The sequence below is a fragment of the Rhinolophus sinicus genome, linkage group LG11 (assembly GCF_036562045.2).
Source record: "Rhinolophus sinicus isolate RSC01 linkage group LG11, ASM3656204v1, whole genome shotgun sequence".
Lineage (NCBI taxonomy): Eukaryota > Metazoa > Chordata > Mammalia > Chiroptera > Rhinolophidae > Rhinolophus > Rhinolophus sinicus.
In genome coordinates, this window is record NC_133760.1 from 26162520 (window position 1) to 26184125 (window position 21606).

Here is a 21606-nt window from a genome sequence, read left to right on the forward strand (position 1 = left end):
TTATGTAATTTATGAAGTGATCACCCAGATAAGTCTAGTACCCACCTGACACCACGCGTAGATATCACAATGTTATTGACTATAGTCCCAGTACTTTACTTCTCCATGACTACTTTTATACCTGGCAATTTGTACTACTTAATCTTTGTCACTTTTTCTACCCATCCTCCCATCTGGCAACCCTCAGTTTGTTCTCTGTATCTATGAGTTTGTTTCTGTTTTGCCTGTTCATTTATTTTGCTTTTTCGATTCCACAAACAAGTGAAATCATATGGTATTTGTCTTTCTCTATTTCACTTAGCATTAATACCCTCTAGATCCATTCATGTTTTCACAAATGCCAAGATTTCATTATTTTTTTTATGGCTGAATAACATTCCATTGTATCTATGTACCATTTCTTTACCCATTTGTCTATCGATGGACACTTAAGTTGCTTCCATACCTTGACTATTGTAAATAATGCTGCAATGAACATAGGGGAACATATATCTTTTTGAATTAGTGTTTTGGATTTCTTTAGGTAAACATCGAGAAGTGGAATTGCTAGGTCATATGGTAGGTCAGTTTTAATTGTTTGAAGACGCTCCATACTGTTTTCCATCATGGCTGCACCAATTTACAATCCCACCAGCAGTGCACGAGAGTTCCTTTTTCTCCACGTTCTCGCTAACTTGTTGATATATTGATGATGGCCATTCTGACAGGTGTGAGGTAATATCTCAGTGTGGCTTTATCATTATGAAATGCCCTTTGTCTCTTGTTACATCCGTTGTTTTAAAGTCTATTTTCTCTGATATAAGTATTGCTACCCCAGCTTTTTTTTTTTTTTTTTTTCATTTTTTATGAAATATCTTTTTCCATCCCTTTACTTTCAGTCTATTTGTGTCTTGATCTGAAGTAGGTCTCTTTTAGGCAGTATATGTACGGGTCTTGTTTTCTTCTGCATTCAGCCACCCTATGTCTTTTGATTGGAACAGTTAACCCATTTACATTTAAAGTTATTATTGATAGATATGTATCTTTGGCCATTTTATTAATTATTTACTAATTGTTTTTGTAGTTCTTCTCTGTTCCTTTCTTATTCTTCTGCTGTCTTGTATGTTGATGACTTTCTATAGCATTTGCATTTGGATTCCTTTCTCTTTATTTCTTGTATATCTCTTATAGATTTTTGGTTTATGATTACCATGGGCTTCATATATACCAAGCTAATGTTTATAGCAGTCTATTTTACGTTGATGGTCAATTAAGTTTGAACACATTCTAAAATCATTACAATGTTTACCTTCCCCTTTTATGTTTATATTTTGGTCATTATTTTTTACTTCTTTTGTGTGGGTGTGTTTGTGTGTATTATTTAATTTATTGTTGTAAATACACATGCTATTTCTACTTTTGCCTTTTAACCTTTAGCTTTATAGTTGGTTGATCCACTGCTTTTACTAAGTGTTTGCCTTTGTCAGTGAGAATTTTTTTGTTTTCTGTATTTTCTTATTCATAGTTTTGATCTTTTCTACTTAAAGAAGTCCCTTTACCATTTGTTAGAATACTGCTTTAATGGTGATGAACTCCTATAGCTTTTTCTTGTCTGCTAAACTCTTTATGTCTCCTTCAATTCTAAATGATCTCCTTGATGGGTAGAATAATCTTGGTTGTAGGTCTTTGCTTTTCATCACTTTGTGTATTTCATGTCAATCCCTCCTGGCCTGCAAAAGTCTATCGAGAAATCAGCTGACAGTCTTATGGGATCTCTCCTATACTTAACTGCTTTTCTCTTGCTACTTTTAAGATTCTCTTTTTGTCTCTAACATTTGGCATTTTAATAGCAATAAGTCTTGGTGTGGGCCTCCTTGGGTTCATCTTGTTTGGGACTCTCGGTGCTTCCTGGACTTTTATGTCTATTTCCTTTACCAGGTTAGGGAAGTTTTCAGTCATTATTTCTTCAAACAGTTTTTCAGTCCCTGCTCTCTCTCTCTTCTTCTGGTACCCCTACCATGTTTCCCTGAAAATAAGACCTAGCTGCACCATCAGCTCTAATGTGTCTTTTGGAGCAAAAACTAATATAAGACCCTGTCATAATATAATATATAATATAATATAATATAATATAATATAATATAATATAATATAATATAATATAATATAATATAATATAATATAATATAATACCGGATCTTATGTAATATTATATAATATAAGACCAGGTCTTATATTAATTTTTGCTCCAAAAGACTCATTAGAGCTGATGGTCCAGCAAGGTCTTATTTTCGGGGAAACATGGTATGATGGAAATGTTGGTACACTTGATGTTCACCCAGAGGTCCCTTGAGCTATCGTCATTTTTTTAATATTCTGTTTTCTTTTTGCTGTTCCAATGGGTGTTTTCCACTACCTTGTCTTCCAGATTGCTGATTCAGTCCTCTGCTTCACGTAATCTACTGTTGAGTCCCTCAAATGTGTTCTTCATTTCAGTTCTTATAGTCTTCATTTCTAACTGGTTCTTTTTTATGTTTTATATCTCCTTGTAGAAGTTCTCACTGAGTTCATCTATTCTTCCTCTGAGTTCAGTGAGCATCCTTATTACCAGTGTTTTGAACTCTATCTTTAGATTGCTCATCTCCATTTTGTTTAGTTCTTTTTCTGTCGTTATGTCTTATTCTTTCATTTGGGTCATGTTCTTTGTCTCCTCATTATGGTTGACTCCCTGCGTTTGTTTTTATGTATTGTGTAGATCTGCTATGTCTTCCAATTTTGGCAGAGTGGCCTTATGTAGTAGGTGTCCTGTGAGGCCCAGTGGCAGTGGCATAATCTCCTTGTTCACCTGAGCTGAGTGCTCCATGGCTATACCTTGTGTGGGTTGTGTGTGTCCTCTTGTTGTAGTTGAGCCTTTGCTGCTGTTGGCATGTCAGAGTTTGGGATTGACCCTCAGGCTGACTAGCTGTGAGGGTTGGTCATGACCACAGTGGATGAGATGTTGTGTGGAGGCTGCCCTCACGGAGCATGAGTTACTTTAGTAGGACTCTTACTTTAGTAGTGGCAGATGAGTACCCCCCTTTGTGTATTTCATTTGTGGAGTTGGTTGGGTGGTACTCTGGTGTGGCCTGAAGCCGGCCACAGGCATGTTAATTCTGGAGCTTCATAGGAGGCTGTCCAGTTTAGGCCAAGTTCAGCCACGATTTGTGCCTGGCTTGGGGCTACAATGTGATCTGCGGTTGGTTGTCACTTTTGATGGGCTTAGAGGTGCTTGGGGGAGGCTATGCTGTGAAATGAGGCCAGCTGCCACTAGTATGTGGTTTGGACCCTTTGGTGAGCACCATGATATGAACTGAGGCTAGCTGCCACTGGTGCCGGGCTTGTGGTCACTTAGTTGAAGCTACGTACCAAGCCAACATGCTGCAGCTTATGCCAGGTTTGGGGCCTCCTCATGGTAGTTTACAATGCAAGCTGAGACTGGTCACCGCTTGTGTCAGGCTTTGGGCTGCTTAGCAAGGGGTACAGTGCATGCTGAGGCCAGCCACTGCTTGTTTGGGGTTTGTGGGCCTTTGAAAGGTTTTAGAAAAGTCTGCAGCAAGAGCCTTTGTCAAATCACCAAGCCATCTTCTCTCATGATGTGCATGGGACCATTGTGAGGCTATTTGGAAACACTGAAAGTGAGATATCAGCTGATCAGAAATGAATTCCTGGGTTCCTTTGCCTGCCCCCCTGCATGAGAATATAATATCTTTTCTCTCTGTTCAACTTGAAACCAAATACAGTGTTGTAGTCTTTGTTAGTGTTTTCAGATATTATAATTCCCATTATTTTTAACCCCAGCAGACTATAGGTTGTTCATAAGGCTCTTTGTAGGTATTAAAAGGGAGATTGATAGAACCTTATTGGTGACTCCTCCCCCTCCCCCTGGCTGTTGTTACTTTATCAGGAACACTGAAATAAGCACTTGTTATTTGACATTGCTGGGTTCCAGTTTGTTTGCAGCAAGCCACTTTCAGTCTCGTCTAAGGCTGAGAAATCGTGAAAGGCTGGTTTCTAATCCTGCCTCATTTCTATTCCACGTGCATGTGTGCCATGGCATTTAATTTATGTTTGTAGGTAGACAAAGATTCCTGTCTTTAGAAGTAGCTTGACATCTTTTAGTTTAAAAAGGAAAACAAAATATAAATGTGTGCAATCATGGACAATTTGTTGGTTAAAGTTGCTGGAAGGATGGTGGAGTGGTACATCCAATACAGCTTTCCGCACGGTCCAGTATGGTAGCTGCTAGCACCATGTGACTAATGAGCACTTGACATGTGGCTAGTGTGACTAAGGAACTGCACTTTTAATTCTGTTTCATTTTAATGAATTACATTTAAATATAAATAACCACATGTGGCTGGTAGCTATCATATTGGACAGTACAAATTTGGTGGGTTGAAGGGGGTGTCTGTAGGAAGTCAGCAGGGCTGGGTGCTTCTTTATAGTTGACAAAAAAGTGAAACCAAAGGCTCTTTTCTTCTTCAGTCTACCCAGTTGCCTACAAAAGAGATCTGAAGACCTACCTTATCTACTCATTCCCAATAATTAAACCCTTGTAATTCTACATTCATCTTTTCTTTTCTTTTTTTTCTAATTTGTTTACTCTGTCTTTACCATCATTGTTTGGTTTCCATTGCCATTTTCTCTTGCAGAAACCAATGCAATAACCTCTGATGGATTTTTTGTCTCTTGTCTTCCTTTCAGTCTATCTTCCTCATTGCAGCCACATTAACTCTCCTCAGGATGAAATTCCTGTTGGCTCTCCATTTTTCTCAGGACAAAGCTCCAAGTCCTTCGCTTTCATGAACATAATGGGATTTTTTTGTTTTGTTTTGTTTTTCTTTGCAAGTTGTAAAATTCTGGTTACTTCCATGTCAGCTAAATGCAACTTTTACTAACGATATTTTTATTTGGAATTACACGTGAGCACACATTACCTTCTTAGTATTTAGGGCTTTTAAAAATCTGCCACTTTCTACTCTCAAAAGCATATGCATGCCAGTGCACATAACCATTCTACACTTGACAAATCAAATAGCTGCAGGCAACTGAGCCACTCTTTCTCTTTCACCTTTGCTCCCTCACCTGGATCCCCCCCACGCCCACCCCCACCTGCCTTGTTCACCTGGCTGACCCTAGCCTCATTAAAGACTAAGCTTAGATATTCCCTCTTCTAAGAAGCCTTTCTAAGAATTTGTTAAGTTCCCCTTCAGTGATCTCCCAAGCTCCTTAGGAGGATTGGGAGTGGGGCAGAAGGACGCTTTCTTGCAATATCTGCTTAGCTGGTTGGTCTCCCTGGTCATAATCTAAGCACCCTGAGGCACAAGGGCCAGAATTCTTTCATCCCTTATCCCCAGGGCCTAGATCACTGCCTAGCTCATTTTAAATACTTAAAATTTATTGAATGAATTAATCTGACAGTCACATGCTGTCATATGGGGAGTTTTCCAGAACCCACCATCTTCCCCCCGAAAGAGTAACAAAACCAGACTCTTCATATAGGCTGTAATATTATGTACATTTTGTGGAACTAGATAATGCAAAGTTTGGGATACTCTTGTTTTCATTTTTATTGAATCACGTCCCTGGTTCTCTACTTAATGACTACTTAGTTGACTGATGGCTGCTGCATTAATAGCTGCTATCTTGTCACGGAAGCATTGTTGGGAGGTCATTCATTCAATCAACAAATACTTATTCAGAATCTGTTATGCATCATAAACTGCTCTTGGAGCTGGGAACTTAGGGATAAAAAAATGGGATGAGAACACACAAGGTCGCTCCTCTCTGCTACCCCACATGCTAGTGAGAAAAGATAACCAACCAGTCAATAGAGCAACAAAATACTTCCAGGTATTGAAGCAGCAAATGAAATAGACCAGCTGGACACTCACTGTGTGTCAGACGCTCTTCTGAGTGGTTTACATGTATTAATGCCTTTAATGCTCATAGTAAGCCTCTATCTTTCATTTAGCCTCAGGAAACTGAGGCACAAAGGATCAAGTCACTCAACCAAGGTCACAAGTCTTAACAAGTATTGGAGCCGGAACTTGAACCCGTCTGTGGTGTGACCACAATGCAGCCCACAGTCATGCTGTTAGTTAGGAGGGGTGTTTTTAATTAGAAGAACTTTCTCAGAAGGTGAATCCAGCCTTACAGAGAGCTTGGGGTTTACCGTGTTCCTGTTGGAGAAAACCCCAAACAGGTTTGGCAAGTCTAAAGAAGAGCAGAGGCCTGCCTCCTGCTTGGGAAGTATTAAAGGGTGGGGGTGGGGGTGGGTATAGTGGTGGAGACAGAGCCAGAGAGGATACCAGAGCAGGCTTTCTCACTCAAGCTGTGGAGGTGAGTTTGCAGCACCCCAATGAGGGCAGCCGTCATCAGGCAAATAAACTACTGGATAGCAAAGGTACAGTGTTACTCACACTCTTGGTTGTTGATGGACAAATGTAAGATAGGAGCTGTAATCCCAGTACACATGTTATCTTAGCCATGGCTGGAGAAACAAACAAAACTCGTTTGTTGGCAGAAGTTAAAGAGCTCAACATCCTGTTGCTGATTTTCTTGATGTGATCACCGTAAACCACTGATATGTAGTCTGTGATCTCTGATTAAAGAGACATGATAGCGAAAGCAATTCACTTTAAAAGCTTTACATTTAAATAAAAGAATGGGCTATGGAGTAAATTGCAGTCAGCGTCTGAAGCATGAGCAGCTGAGTTATGATAGAGCTGTTTTCATGGGCACACACTGAATAGTGCGTTTCGAGATTGCTTCCAGGCACCTCGATGTCCGTTTTTATTAGTAATCTGGAAGCCTACACATGCTTGGTTTGAAGTCTAATTTATCCTAGGGCAAGTGTGGCCTGAGCCATCTGACATTTTGAATAACTTTGTAAGCTGATCCATGACCCATGACAGACTAATATGTAACGATTGACATCAGATGGAAGTGACCCAACATTTGGCAAGAAAACCACTTCTCTTCTCTTCTTCCTGCCACACTGCGCTTGTAACAGGAAGAGCACTTGCATGACAGTTGGACAAGCCAAGGAAACTATGAGAGCCTGAGGAAAAACTTGGAAATCACCACACATATTCAATTAATCGTTCTGTTATATGTTAACGAGTTAACAGCATATGTGTTTGCCTGACATGCTATCTTATTTATGTCCTTCTGAAGCTGAATCTGGATGGAGGGTATTAGTTTTAATTTAATACAAATGGTTCTTTGCTATTTCTGCCCTCAGGCTCCCCTCCTCCATCCCCTGCATCTGTTTGGTGTAGTAATTTGGATGCTACAGAAGGCAAGTTTAGTTCACAGAACAGAAATGTTTATCCATTTGTAGGCTTCTGTAATAAGTTTCTGCATGAAAGCACCAAGTATTTGCAAACTCAAAGACTCTATAAGGTAAATAAACGAGGCTTCTGTTCTGACTTTCTAAGAAGGCAGTGTTTATCAGCCTGCATCATGCAGGCACTGACCATTTATTGATCTCTTAATGAATGTTTGTCATCAAGCGGTGTGCTTTTCAGGCATTACCTGATAGAACCCCAAACAATGCTAAAACGATAGAATTCTATGTTGTTCTCATCTTACAGATGAGGCAACTAAGGCTAAGAGGGGTAATACAAATGGTTCGAGGTTGCGAAGATTTTAAGAGGTGGAGTCAGAATTTGAATCTAAATCCAGACTCAAAATCCCAATTCTTTTCCCTTTGCTCAATATAGACTCTTCATTCATAACCAGATACTTTTTTTGTCAGTGATTACATTTGTGGAGCTGGCACTGTGCTAGCTGATCTGGCTGGTAGAAAAGAAGGAAAAAAGAAATGTCTCTGATAATAAAACAGGACTTTTATACAAGCAGTGAATCAAATATAGGGTTGAATTAGGGCAGAGGTCACAAAGCCAAATGTCCACAGGCACCGCACTGGGGTGTAATGCTGGGAGTGGGGAAGGGTGGGGCTGATGAACTGGAGAGCATATGCCATGTCTTTAGGAGACACCACTCCTTAGCTGATGTCCAATAGTTATATATACAAAACAGAATTTCTGAGTTTCTCTTGAAAAATTGGGTGAAAGGACAATATTGGGTTCAAATTCATACATGGAAAAAAATGTTAACAGAGTGAAACAACAAAACCTACTAAGGGGGAGTGATGTCAGCAAGATGGTAGAGTAGAAGCTTCTGGTGCTTGTTCCCTCATAGAAGCCTCAATGTGAACAACCACCCACGCATGAAAATACCTTTACAACAGCTAAGCTAAGTGAATTAAAGACTTAAACTTAAGACTGGAAACTGTAAAACTACTAGAAGAGACTATAGGAAAAATTCTTCTTGATAATGGTCTGAGCAATGAATTTTTGGATATGACCCCAAAAGCGCAGGCAACAAAAGCAGAAATAGACAAATGGAATTGCATCAAGCTAAAAAGCATCTGCACAACAAAGGAAACAATAAACAAAATGAAGAGACAACTTATGGAATGAAAGGAAATATTTACAAACTGTACATCTGGCAAGTGGTTATTAATATCCAAAATATATAAGGAACTCAATAGCAAGAAAACAAATAACCTGATTAGAAAATAGACAAAGGACCTGAATAGACTTTTCACAAAGGAAGGCATACAAATGGCCAACAGGGTTATGAAAAAATGTTCAACATTACTATCATCAAGGAAATGAATATCGAAACCACAATGATGAGGTATCATCTGACACCTATTAGGATGGATATTATCAAACAGACAAGAGATAAGTGTTGGGAAAGACGTGGAGAAAAGGAACAACTTGTATGCTGTCGATGGGAATGTACAGTCATGGAAAACAATATGGAGGTTTCTGAAAAAAAAATAGAGCTACTGCATGATCTAGCAATTCCACTTCTGGGCATATATTCAAAGGAAATGAAATCAGGATCTAAAAGAGATGTCTGCACTCCCACATTCTTTGCAGCGTTATTCACAATAGACAAGATATAGGATCAAGTGAACTGCCCATTAACAAATGAGTAGATAAAGAAAATGTGTCATACAAATAGAATGGAATATTATTCAGACATAAAAAGAAGGAAATCCTGTCATTTGCAACAACATGGGTGAACCAGGAAGACATTATGCTAAGTGAAAGAAGCCAGATACAGAAGGACAAATACTACATGATTTCACTTATATGTGGAATCTGAAAAAAACCACACTCATGGAATCAGAGAATAGCACGGGGGTTACCAGGGACCAGAGGGTAGGGAAAATGGGGAGATATTTTTCAAAGGGTACAAAGTTTCAGTTACGCAGGATGAATAAGTTCAGGAGATCTGCACAGCATGGTAACTGTAGTAAATAATAATGCATTTGTACACTCAGTATTCATTTCTGGCTCTTCCACACCACCTGGGAGAGCTTGGGAAGTCCGGTCAGTCACCTAGCCTTTCTGTACAGCGACCCAATGGGTGGATGCCTCTTGGCGTACTTCATCATATCTCTAACAGCTGGTTATTGGCATGGCTTCCAGCTACAGCTGTCTTTTGAAAAAATGACTGCTGTCAGTTCCAAGGTAGGCAGGGCAAGGTGGGGTGGAGGGCTTGACATAAGCCATCAGCACTACAGAAACAAGTATAAACATATGTCTTCCTGATGCTGTGTATCAGGAGGCAGCAGCCTTGGCAATGGAGGAGCATCATTTATTTCAAAATGATGGCTCCACTATCTTGCAAATAGAACAGACACTGTTGATGCAGCTCTAGCTGAGTGAGAGGACCCATGTCTGCTGTTCCTCCGAGGAAAATCACTATTTTCAGCAAACGTGTATTAACCATCAACGACATAAATGCCTTACGCTCTAAACTCGGAAACCAAGTACCTTTGGATAGTGAGAATTTAAATAACAAGAGACACCAATAGTATATTGATTATTGATTTTCAGATAATAAGGAGTTCGAGGTTTGATGGCAGGGGATTCCAATCTTACATGGAAATATGCACCTTAGTTGATTTGATACTGAGAGTTTAGATGTCCATACTTGAATATGTTTACCATGTTTCCCCAAAAATAAGACCTAGCTGGACCATCAGCTCTAATGCATCTTTTGGAGCAAAAATTAATATAAGACCCAGTCTTATTTTACTATAATAAGACCCTGTCTTATCTAACATAATATAGTATAAGACCGGGTCTTATATTAATTTTTGCTCCAAAAGATGCATTGGAGCTGATGGTCTGGCTAGGTCTTATTTTCAGGGGCATCTACAGTATTTAGGCTCTTTAGAAAAGAAATCTGAAGCAAAGATAGCGTAGTATGGTTGATAAATTGGATGTTAGCTAATGTGTGCTTGTCATATAATTTTCTAGTCTTGTCTAAATTTTTGTCATATTTCATGATCATACCTGACAAAACAAAATGTCAAATGAGTTTATCCTTCACTGTTACAGGAGGCAGAGAGTTTTTACAACTTGGGTCCAGCCAGGTTTCTATAAAACAGATCAATTCTTATGGCTTTTTCCTTCAAAACCTTCTGTTCCTTACTATACAAGTATTTGAATAGTATCCTCAGAGGTGGTCTGCCCTGACTTTGTACGTCCACAGGAATTTGTGTAGTCCTTCATTGAGTCAGTATGATTTGCATGTCATGCCAATGCCATGTGAGTGAGTACCAAGGATATAAAGTCAAGTACAATACTGTCTCTACTTTGCAGGCGTTTACATTGCAAGGAGAGGATAAAAGACCCCTTTGATAAGTGCTGTGGCAAAGTAGAGGTTGGTAAAGGAGCCTATTCAAGGGGCATGTAAATTGGGACAATAAATCAGGACCGAGATATAATATATCTGATTAACTGGTTATATGATTGTCTTCTGTGCAGAAATGTCCTTAAGTCCATCAACGTCATGCTTGTTTTTATGTCTCCCTTAGTACCAAACACATTGCCTTACTTCTAGCTCATTAATGAATTCCACAAATATTTACAGAGCACCTACCATGTGCCAAACACGGGACATACGAAAACAAGCAAGATAGACACAGCCCTAGTTTTTATGGAGCTAATACCGGTAGGAGTGGCGGACAATAAACACACGAGCAAACCGCTACACGATGAACCATCAAGTAATGAGAAGGGCTGCACAGAAAACTAAAGCTGACTGACATGGGGGAATGATGAGGGTTACTCTATTTTTATGGGGTGGTTTGAAGAGGTGGCCTTTGGGCAAAAATCTAAACGAAGTGGGGTATCTGGGGAAAGTACGTTCTAGATCCAGGAAACAGCATTCACCAAGGTCCTGGAATGGGAGTTTGTCTGTGTTGTTCACGGGACAGTGATGGAGCCAGTATACCTGGACTTCTGTAAAAAGGTGTAGAAGATGGGTAGAGAAGCTCCCAGAGTCTGTATTTAGACTGGATTGGATTGCAAAGTGGTTTGAAATCCCTACTTCTTGTACTGGCACTCATCTTGTAATACTACAGCATGAATGTGAACCTGTTCAAAACGAAGCTTTACAAAAGTAACTTTGGAGCAAGAGAGGATAGGGATTGCCCACAGGGAGATGAGAGAGCTTTATTGTAGGCCTGGGGCGGTACATAACTAAGCTGGAATGAGAACGTAGGGAAGGGCAGAGTTAGATGCTCAAGAGATCAATTATACGTTGAAATTGGTCAACGTTGTTAACCGCATGATGCTACATTTGGTAGACTGTTGTTAGGATAAAATGGGAATTTGGGGTTGGGAGCACAAAGTTGGATTCTGAAATTGACATTACAAAACACTATGTAAATGGATGTGAGTTATGACCATCTTCTCCCAGACATTTAGCATGCTCCCCGCTTCCAGAGGATGCTGACATGTGATGGAGGAGGACTGTTAGCAGCAGACACAGCACCAAAGTCTGGAATGATCTAGGGAGAAAGACTGGCTGCGTGGTCTCATGTGAAGTTCATGGAAAGTCTGGTTTCTATTAAATCCAGACATGCTAGCTATCTTGACTTGGTTCCTCACAATTAACCAATGGCCATTGTGGCAATCATGTGTTTTCCAAATGACATCCTTCTGAAGCTTCCTTTGAGTTGATCTGCTTCTCAAGGAGAGGCTGGAGCAGAGAGGATTGTGGGACACAAGACTGTTATATAGCTTCTTCCCTAGGTAAGAAAGTCTTCATGACCAAACTGCTGATAAGAGTCATGCACCTTTGGCATCTGTCCTTCTTGTTGATTGTCAGGGCATATTCAGCTATTAGAGGGGGAGGGAAGATGGGGTCCCTCTTCCTTCTTATTTTGTGTATTTATCTCCCAAAGATATTGTGGAGTATCTCTGACATATAGGACGTGCTGTGGGTATTGCAAAGCAGAGTAGCCCAGCCCTGCCCTGGAAGTACTTGCAATACACTAGAAGGGAGAAAACAAGAGCATCGCGGGGTGAATCTGAACTAGATTAGTAATGTCCTGTAAGGGTACGTACCAGAGAGCAATTGAGCCAGTTATCTTCAGATCCATGGAGAAGCTTTCTCAGTGACACTGTTGAACACTCTCCCTTTGGTGTACAATTGAGAAGGTAAGTAAGCCAAAGGGATGACACTCTGATTTTAGTGCTACCTGATCCTAGCCTTCGTTTCTGGAAGACCTGTGTTATGGGTATCTGTGTTCTTTGGATCCATCTTAAGGGGCAGAAAAAGATAGTTGATACAAGTTACGACCTACATTAAGCCAGCCCAAAAAGTGTTTGGTCTTAAGAGACATACCCTAAGAGTATTTATTTGAGTTGCTACCCTACTCCCCCCCCACCCAAAACGTCATATTGAATCTTTCTTTTCTTTGTTCAGCTTTATTGAGTTTTAATTGACACCATTGTAAGGTATTTAGCGCATATAATGTGATGATTTGAAAATCATGTGAAAGGATTTCCCTCCATCAAGTTAATGAGCGCATTCATTACCTCATATATTTACCTTATTTTTAAGTTTTTATTTTATCTTTTAGGGGAATATTCAACTTCTCTCTTAGCAAATTTCCATGATACAATACAGTGTTTCTGGAACTTTTCCTGAATCCTAATGGATGTGTGTTTAAGGGCAAGGATGGCTGTGTGGTCAGACAGCCCTGGGATACAGAGAAAATGCCCATGAAATAGGACTGTCGTAAGAGACAGATGAGATTTTGCAGATAGAATGTTTTGCACAGCATCTGATACACAGGAAACAATGAACTGTTCCTCCAGGTGGGGGCAGTGAAGGAAGATGGGGGAAAAGGAGAGAGACTCAGTGGCATCTATTGATCATGATTAAACTACTTGGCTTAGTTTACAAATGTTGAAACATAGATTGTGACTGCTTATAAAAACTGTGTGCACGTATGAGCATTTGTGGATTTAATTTTTTTGAAATTAATACTAAAATGTAATAGGCCACGGTAAACATGTCAACCATTTTGATATTAATACGTTGTTTAAAAAATAAACAGAGCCATTTAGGAATATATGCCCTTCTGAAAATGGACACAGTCACATATTGGACAGAACGGCTCGCATCATTCCACCCATTGTGTTGTGAGCCACTGCATTTTGGTCTCATGAGATTTGGGCTGTTGAAGTCGTTAAGTGTTTATTACAGTAGAAATGTTAATTAACCAAATAAGTACGTTTCATCAGTGTGTTATTAATATCTCTTAAGAGCCACTAGAATGACATAATCGATACCAGTACAGACAGTTTATGGTTTGAGTGCTTTGAAGAAGGGCCTGAGATGATTCATCTTTATGTCAGTAGCGTAAGTCTTTGCACAGGGTCAAAGCCAGGCTGGTTAATGTTGTTTTGGGACCAAATTTGGTAAGAGTAAGTGAAAGAAAAGGATAGTTCATTTTGATCCTACTGGAGTATTTGAAGAAGTAGCTGAGCATCCCAAGCTAGGAAAGAGAAAAAAGCCAGGCATTTCTAAGAACTTCTGAAACAAGAGTTTTGGCCCTTTTTTTCCCTAATCTGTCATAACCAGTGTGACTCAGGAAGCCATATTGACTGTGAGTGCATGGAGATTCTACCTGCCTCGCTGAGCTCAGGGGTCACCTGGGAAAACATTTTGCCCAGTGACTTACCTGCACGTACCACAGGTGGACTGCTCAGTGAGCATCTGTTGAACAGTCTTAGAGTGATCTGCACAGGTGTTCACTTGGAGGAGGTGAGCCTTTACCTGTCCCATTTAAACAGGTGGCCAACATGTAACTTGAGCACTTCAGACTACAGTCATGGTGCATTCTGCCATATTCTCCAGAAGTCTACTTTGCTTTATTTTCTCCCAGCAGTAACCATCCATTTAATTCTTTAAGACCCTTTCTCCATGATGCTGCCTCTTCTCAGTGGAGGGCAGGTGGATACGAGATCAGGTCTTCAGGTTGGATGAAGGCTGGATTTAAACGTGTTAACCTGTGAACTTTATGGACGAGAAGTTAATGGGTCCAAAAGGGTCATTTAAGAGGAGCAGTCTAGTGATTTCTTTTCCACCTGCCATTCCCACCCCCACCAAAACAAATGAACAAACAAATCAAAACCAAATCTTTGGGTGAAGCAACTCTCTCCGGTAGAAAATTCATGATTTTTCCGCTGTCTTTAAATATCGTCAGTTATGTTTGCAAGAATTTCATTAATATGTCTCTTTTCAGGTCTTAAGGCCACATTTAGTCCTCTCATTTTTCTTCTCAATAAACGGAAGGAATATTTATGCCACTTTCCAGAATTACAGGTGTTACTGGAAGGGAAAAATCACAATACACAGTTAGAAACAGGCATGACTTCTCTGATTTGTTCCTTCCAATCATCAAATATAGTAATGATAACAGTAAACATGTAATGAGTGTTTTCTCTGTGCCAAGCACTGTTCTTAGCACCTTCAAAGTATTAACTCATTTCATCCTCTAAAAATCCTCTAAGGGAAGTGCTATTATTATCCCTATTTTACAAATTAGGGACTTGAGTGTCTGAGAACTTTGTAAACTTCCCTAGGAGATAAGGGGAAGGATGAAAGGGGCCCTTCACCACTACAGAATAGAAAATACTTTGTGGCTGTTATTAGCTTCATATCCCCACCACCACCACCACCACCACCACCACCAGGCTGTGAGCAATTTGGGGATATTGACAGTAGCTGATTAAATTTGGATTGACTGGGCTTTTCAGTTTTTTGAAGGAAGATTACTGTGTGTATGAATCTGGAAAACATACATCCCCTTCTAAATCATAATTCTATTGTGAGTCCTGTTGATGGTAATACTGATTTCAACGAATAGATGGGAAATGACAGATTTTTGTTGACATAGATATTTTTGAGTTTTTTTTCTCCCAAAGAGATTTCTTCCCTCTTTGACAGTCATAGGGAATCCTGAACACACGTTCTTTTTTCAAAATCTATGTCCATAGGTGAGAACCTGTGCAAGTTATCTATTAAACCATTTCCACATGTGTAGATACAGATGGCAGAAAGTTCAATTTAGATTTCTTAGAATTGTGTACCTTATAGAGAATTGAGGATGCTATCAATGTCAGTTTACTCTTGGAAAAATAACATCAGATTTTGTCTCCTCAGCCTGATCATTGGTCTACATGGTTCTGCTTGTTCTTACCTGGGACATGGTAAACAATTTTTTATATATTCTCAAGTCTCTAGTTTCCTTTTGAAAAGTCACCATGGCTCTATTTTTTTACGTTACTATTTACTGAGCAATTCACAATTTAGCACTGTGCCTGATAAATATTCACTTATTTAACCAATGAGAAACCCCAAATAGGGATACTTTCATTCCCATTTCACAGAAGGGAAAAAAAGAAAAACAAAAAAATGCAAACAGAAGTTCAGAATGCTTAAACCCGGCCAGCAAGCAGCAGAGCTTAAATTTTACCTCTAAACTGTTTCATTTTTATGTTGAGCATGTCCCTTAATTCCATTTTATCTTAATGTTTGTTACTTCTTCACAAAATCCTAAAACATCCTCATGCTGATGGTTTTCCTTAATTAAAGACATTCTCAGCCTTTTCCTTCTTAGGCTTTCATTTCTTGGATGCTGTCTCTCTCCTCCCCCAACCCTTGGACTGTGGATTTCTGTTTCATATTGACTACACTTTCTTAAGCTTTTTCCTTATTCTGAACTGAGATTTCTCCGTTGGGGTGTCCTCATACATGTTGGACCACAAATCAATTATTTTGTAGTGCTATTGTTTGGATAAAATAATAGTGGTGTTTTTTTAAAAAGAATGTGATATCTTGACTGAAGTCACAATACTTTTTTTCCTGGTGCTGTTTTCGGAGATAGGTTAAAAATTGAAAAATGAAAAACAATTGCCATTATTCAATGATAATATTTTACATTATTTGATTACTGATAACCACAGATGTATGCCTTTGCCAGTATTTCTCCAACCAGCCTCATGAGAGCTACTTTGTTGTTCTGTCATTTAGTCTTTACTAAAAATAGAAATAGAATAATGATACTGCCCATGGGGTTCTTTATTATTATTTCAAGGTATTTCTTTAAGATGTATTATCTCACTTGAAGTTCTGGTTCACTTTTCGCAAACATCATTAATCCATTAAGCCTTTTAGTCTTTCATTATTTAACAGGTATAAGTGCTGGGATACGAGTCACTTAAGACATGGACCCTGACTTCAGGGAGCATACAGCTTCCTAGTTTTCATTTATCTTCAAGGTTGTTCACTCTGAAATTTTTAAAAAGAATTGTGCTTTCACACCACCACTTAATTTATCAACTATTTCTGGAATCTGCAGTCTTCCTTTTTTGGTGTGTTAAATCTAAAGACTTTGATCACATTTAATTATGACCTAGAGGGAGGGTTGTTTAAAAGGGAAACTGAGGGGGCTTTCTTGAAGTGTGATTTAGATCTGACATGAATTCTTTGAGAATTATTTTGGCCATTGAAATCTAAAAGAAGAAACAACTGGCAACAAATAAAACATAGTATCTCCTTTTTAAAAGTATAAAATGGTAAAATATGATCTGAATAAAATGTTGACTCCTGGTCAGTATCCATTTAATGTTTAAACTTAACAGCTAAGTTATATGACTCAGACTTTAGGTCTTTAACATTGAGAAGATGGGACACTTATTGTGGGAGCAACATTGTGAGCTGACACTTCAGTCCAGAAGGGGGCGCTGCCAGATCTTTATCTCTGGCTCCCTTCGTCTTCTGAGTGAAAGGGGGCCCCATGGGTGAGGAGTTGAGGACAGCACTCAGCTTGTGACACCCACATCTTCATGGGCTTGGGGACTTTCCTCTCCTTCTCTAGCCTAGGGGAAGCCTGAGGGTGTCTTCATGCCCCATCCCCTTCTTAGCCACTGGGTCTCTGATCCCCTCCTCTCTCTCACTGGCTTCTTCCCGCCTTAGTTCTGAGTTGCCCATCTTTTATCTCCATCTGGGCTTCCCCTGCATGAACCAGGAAAGGGCTCTGGTCTCTGTGAAAATGCCCGTCTCAGAAAAGCATCACATCACCTCCCATTCTAAAGTTAGTTTCCCCATTTTCCTCATCCTTTCCGTTATTTTCTCTCCGAGAACCCTGCTGTTTTTCTTCATGCTTTACACAAAAGAATATTTCATACCCATTTGTGATCTTTCCTTGTTTAATCCCTGCTTCCCCCATTTAATCAGAAGCCACATGAGAGCTCGTGTCTGTTTTGCTCACCACTATTTAGCCGGAAGGTCGCATGTGTTCAGTAACTCAAAGCGCTTCATAGTTTCTACAAATAAACAGATGACTCCTTTTAGATGTACTAGGTTTATATTTTTAAACTATAAAATGTATTTATTTGGTTAGCCCCCAATGTTTTCCATCAAACTAAACCCCCAAGAATAGTTTTCTTCCTTAATATCCAGCACTTTAAAACCCTGTTTTCTTACAAAGAATTGTTCTCAATTTTTGTCCTTGTTACTCTGAACTGAAAAATAGAGGGCTGTGTGTACCCAGTGTGTTTGTCCCATTATAGGATGACAATTCAATATTATTATTATTATTATTAATTATTACTTTCTCAATGCAGAAGTGTTCACTTTGCATTTGAGTTGTCTACGGTTCTCATGAAACTGGGAGAGAAAAAAAGAAAGCTTCCAAACCGGTTAGTCCAGTTAAGACACTTAAGTGGTTTAAGCCTTTGATATTAGTTTAACCAAGTTAGGAAGTTAGTAAGGCTGGAGGGCTTTCATGGATAATTCGCTTTTTTTTTTCTTTTAACTGTTCACTGTGTCTGTTGGAGACTGTAAATGGTGTCTTTTGTCTTCACACAGCTTGGAAGAGGTGAGGGCCCTCCCTGCTGAGGGAATGGGGGACCCAAATTCTACCTGTGCTTCCAGCTGTGATTTCCTCACAGGGTAGCTGTCAGGTTTAAATCAGGTATTGCATGGAGTCCTCTGTCTTCACTCCTGCCATGTGAAAAGCATTCATGGTTTCATGAATTTGAACATGTCACTTCCCAGCTCTGGTTCCCCCTGCTGTAAGGGGGCAGGCAGGGTGCTGGCATGGCCTCAGCATCCCCACCACTCTGAGTGAGTTTCTTTAATTCACTTATTCAACAGATGTTTGATTGGCTGGTGACGTGTGACATACACCAGGGACACGACAGTGCAGCTCCTGCCATCAGAATGTACATTGAAATTGTACATCCGAAGTGGTGGGCAGAAGGTTGAATTTTGTTTGTTTCTTTCTTTGAAGATAGGCTAAAGCAAATAATCTGTGGCCTGAAATAATTTGGAAGTGGGGGGAGGGTGGTTTTAAACAGGGTCATGAGTGTAGCTTCTCTGAGGAGATCGTGTTTACGACAAGACATAAGCAGTGAGCACCGAAAGCCTAGCAAATCTATGTGAGAAGATTGCGGGTGAAGGAAGTGTGTGCAAACTCCACTAAGAGAGCATAGGGGAGGAAAAGTCATTTTATCTTCATCCTTTTTAACCTAAAAATAAAAAGCCGGAGTGAGAGGCAACAAGTGTTTATTTAAGAGCACAGAATTGCAATCCCAGGGCACAGATTCAGGCAGGAAACCCAAGTCGTGTCCTGATTACAGGGTGAGGACAAGGGGTTTTTATGAGAAAAGGAAGGGAAATGATTGCATGAATAGAGGAAAGACATTTCTGTTGGTGCTAACAAGTTGAGTTATTCTTTAGTTGTACATGGCTGATTACTGATTTTATCTGCAGAAAAAGTGTCCACAATCAACAGTCCTTGTGGTCAGGCAGGGTCTGTTTTCCTCTTAGTTTCACAAACAGTTGTTTGCAAGACAATGTTCCTCTGGCCCAGTCCAAAGGTTATTTTACCCAGTTTACACTTTTCAAAGGTTCAAGGAGTAAGACATGCAGTTCCTCTGGAATGGCAGCTCTGGCTCCGTTAGATCAACTTTTCACACCTTCTAGGTTCTTGGCTGAGATGCCTCTGTAATAAAAAACAGATTTAAGGTGGTGGCTGGGGCCACTTTGGCAAGTTTTCCTGGGTATCTCCCATGTATACAAGAGGTGTACATGTTATTAAACATCTGTTTGTTTTTCTCCTGTTAGTCTGTCTCTTTTTTTTTTTTTTTTTTTAAATAAGGGTGTCTCAGCCAAGAACTTAAGAGGGTAGAAGGAAAACTATTTTTCCTCTCTGATAGTGCCAATCCTAGCTTTCCGAAGACTTACTGTCTTGGCCTCAGTTTTCTCATCTGTAAAATGGGGGTGATAAGAATTGCCACTGGTAATGGTGCAGGTCAAATGAGGTTACACATGTCAAGCATTTAAGACAGTGCCTGCACACAGGGAGTAGCCAATAAACAGTTGCTGAAAATCAACACATAAAAAAAGGATACGTGGAATCATTCACGTTTTCTTTGTGTTTGGGTTTTTTAGTCAGGTCTAATAAGGACACGGAAAAATGAATTCCTCATCTCACCATTACCTCAGCTACTGGCCCAGGCACACAACTACAGTTCACCTGCAGGCCACCATCCTCACGTGCTGTACAAAAGGACGGCCGAGGAGACGGTCCAGCGTTACCATGGCTACCCAGGCTCCAGCCGGAATTATCCTGGTCACATCCCAAGTCACACTCCCCACACGTCTCAGAGTCAAGAAGCAGAGCATCACCATCGAAGGTTGCAAAAGCAGCATTTTTGTGGACGACGCAAGAAATGTATGTAAGGAAACTTTTTCTTGTTCTGTTCTTATGGGGCCCTCGATAGGTTTCCTTGAGTGCCATTCGGTGTGCTGACTTTGCAAATTAAGGTGGGGCTACACTGAGCACCCCCAGAAATTAGTCTTGGAGATGGACCACACACCATCCCTATCAGAGTAACACTAGGTGCTTAATTCTAAATTTTGGGAGGTTAAGCTAGGCAAGATTTTCATATGCTTTTTTGTTCTTTTAGCACCTCCTAGTTTTTAGCCACAAGTTCCAATATTGTCTCTGTGCTCATGAGAAAAATACTAAGTTTTCCAGTAATGACAGAAATCAGAGGTGAATCCGCAGGTGGGGCTGAGTGTTCCTTTTGAGGACTTGAAGGAAAAACTTCCCAGGAAACAACATTGGCATCTGAGAGGAGGTAGCAGTGAAATGCAGGACCCCTGGCTTGGTCTGTTGACCCAGGCACAACCTTCTGCTCTTTCCAGACCAGCAGTGTCCAATAGAAATATAATGCCAGCCCCATATGTAATTTTAAATGTTCTAATAGCCACATTTTAAGAAATTTTAAAAAGAGGTAAATTAATTTTAATTATATTTAATACTGTATTTCATCTAACCCCATATGTATAAGATATCATCTTACTATGTCATCAGTATAACAAATTATGTTTTACATTCACTTCTGGAAATCTAGTATTTATTTTACACTTAGAGCATGGTTTCAAGTCAGATGATAATCTGTTACCAGAAATGTTTAATCTGTATTAGATTTCACAAAATTTAAGGTTGAAAAAGTAGATTTACATATTCAAGTTGTTCCAAACATACTGAAGTTTTTCAATAACCGAATAAGGTATTGCTTTTTAAAGTTAATTAAAATTAAATAAAATTTAAAATTCAGTTCCTCCAGTGTCACCAACCACATTTCAAAGGCTCAGTAGCTGCAAGTGGCGAATGGATTGGACAGAGCAGCCAGCTGATGGTCTTACCCACACAGAGCAGGGGAACCGGTACCACTGAGATGCCGATGGGGTGCAATAATGAAAAACAGTGTTTTTACTATTTTAACTGTTTTTCACATTTGGGATGTTATTGAAATATCCTCCTTTAGGGACATCTACTTATTATTACTAATAATTGTAGTGGTATTGGTAATGACAATGAGATATCAAAGCTAAACTCAGGGTCACTCATCAGAGTAGCCAACCTGAGGTTTTCAGTCTACCTCTAATTGGTTTCATCTTTTAATTCCCCTCTGGAGAGCAGACGTCACTATTATATGTAACTGTACCAGCTGTTAAAGTACTAACATAATTCTATATTAGTTTACATAGTTACTTTCCCAAGGCCAGTATCCATTCTTTTAAAAGGGTTCCCACACCTTACCTGTTACAAAGTATTTAACATGGTTTTCAGTATCACCCCTGACTATGCTGTTGCCCCAATAACTAAGTCAATAGTAG

The 21606-nt window shown here is 39.7% G+C and overlaps 1 protein-coding gene across 2 annotated transcripts in view; it reads left to right on the top strand.

Moving 5' to 3' along the window:
- Positions 1–21606, top strand: part of ADAMTS18 (ADAM metallopeptidase with thrombospondin type 1 motif 18) — a 124733-nt gene that overhangs the window by 39530 nt on the left and 63597 nt on the right. The window contains exon 4 of one of the 2 annotated variants that reach the window (XM_074314547.1): positions 19870–20152. In XM_074314547.1, coding sequence (XP_074170648.1) covers positions 19870–20152 — 283 coding nt within the window. Of the gene's footprint in view, positions 1–19869; positions 20157–21606 lie in introns of both variants that reach the window. The other variant, XM_019710943.2, reaches the window with a different exon arrangement.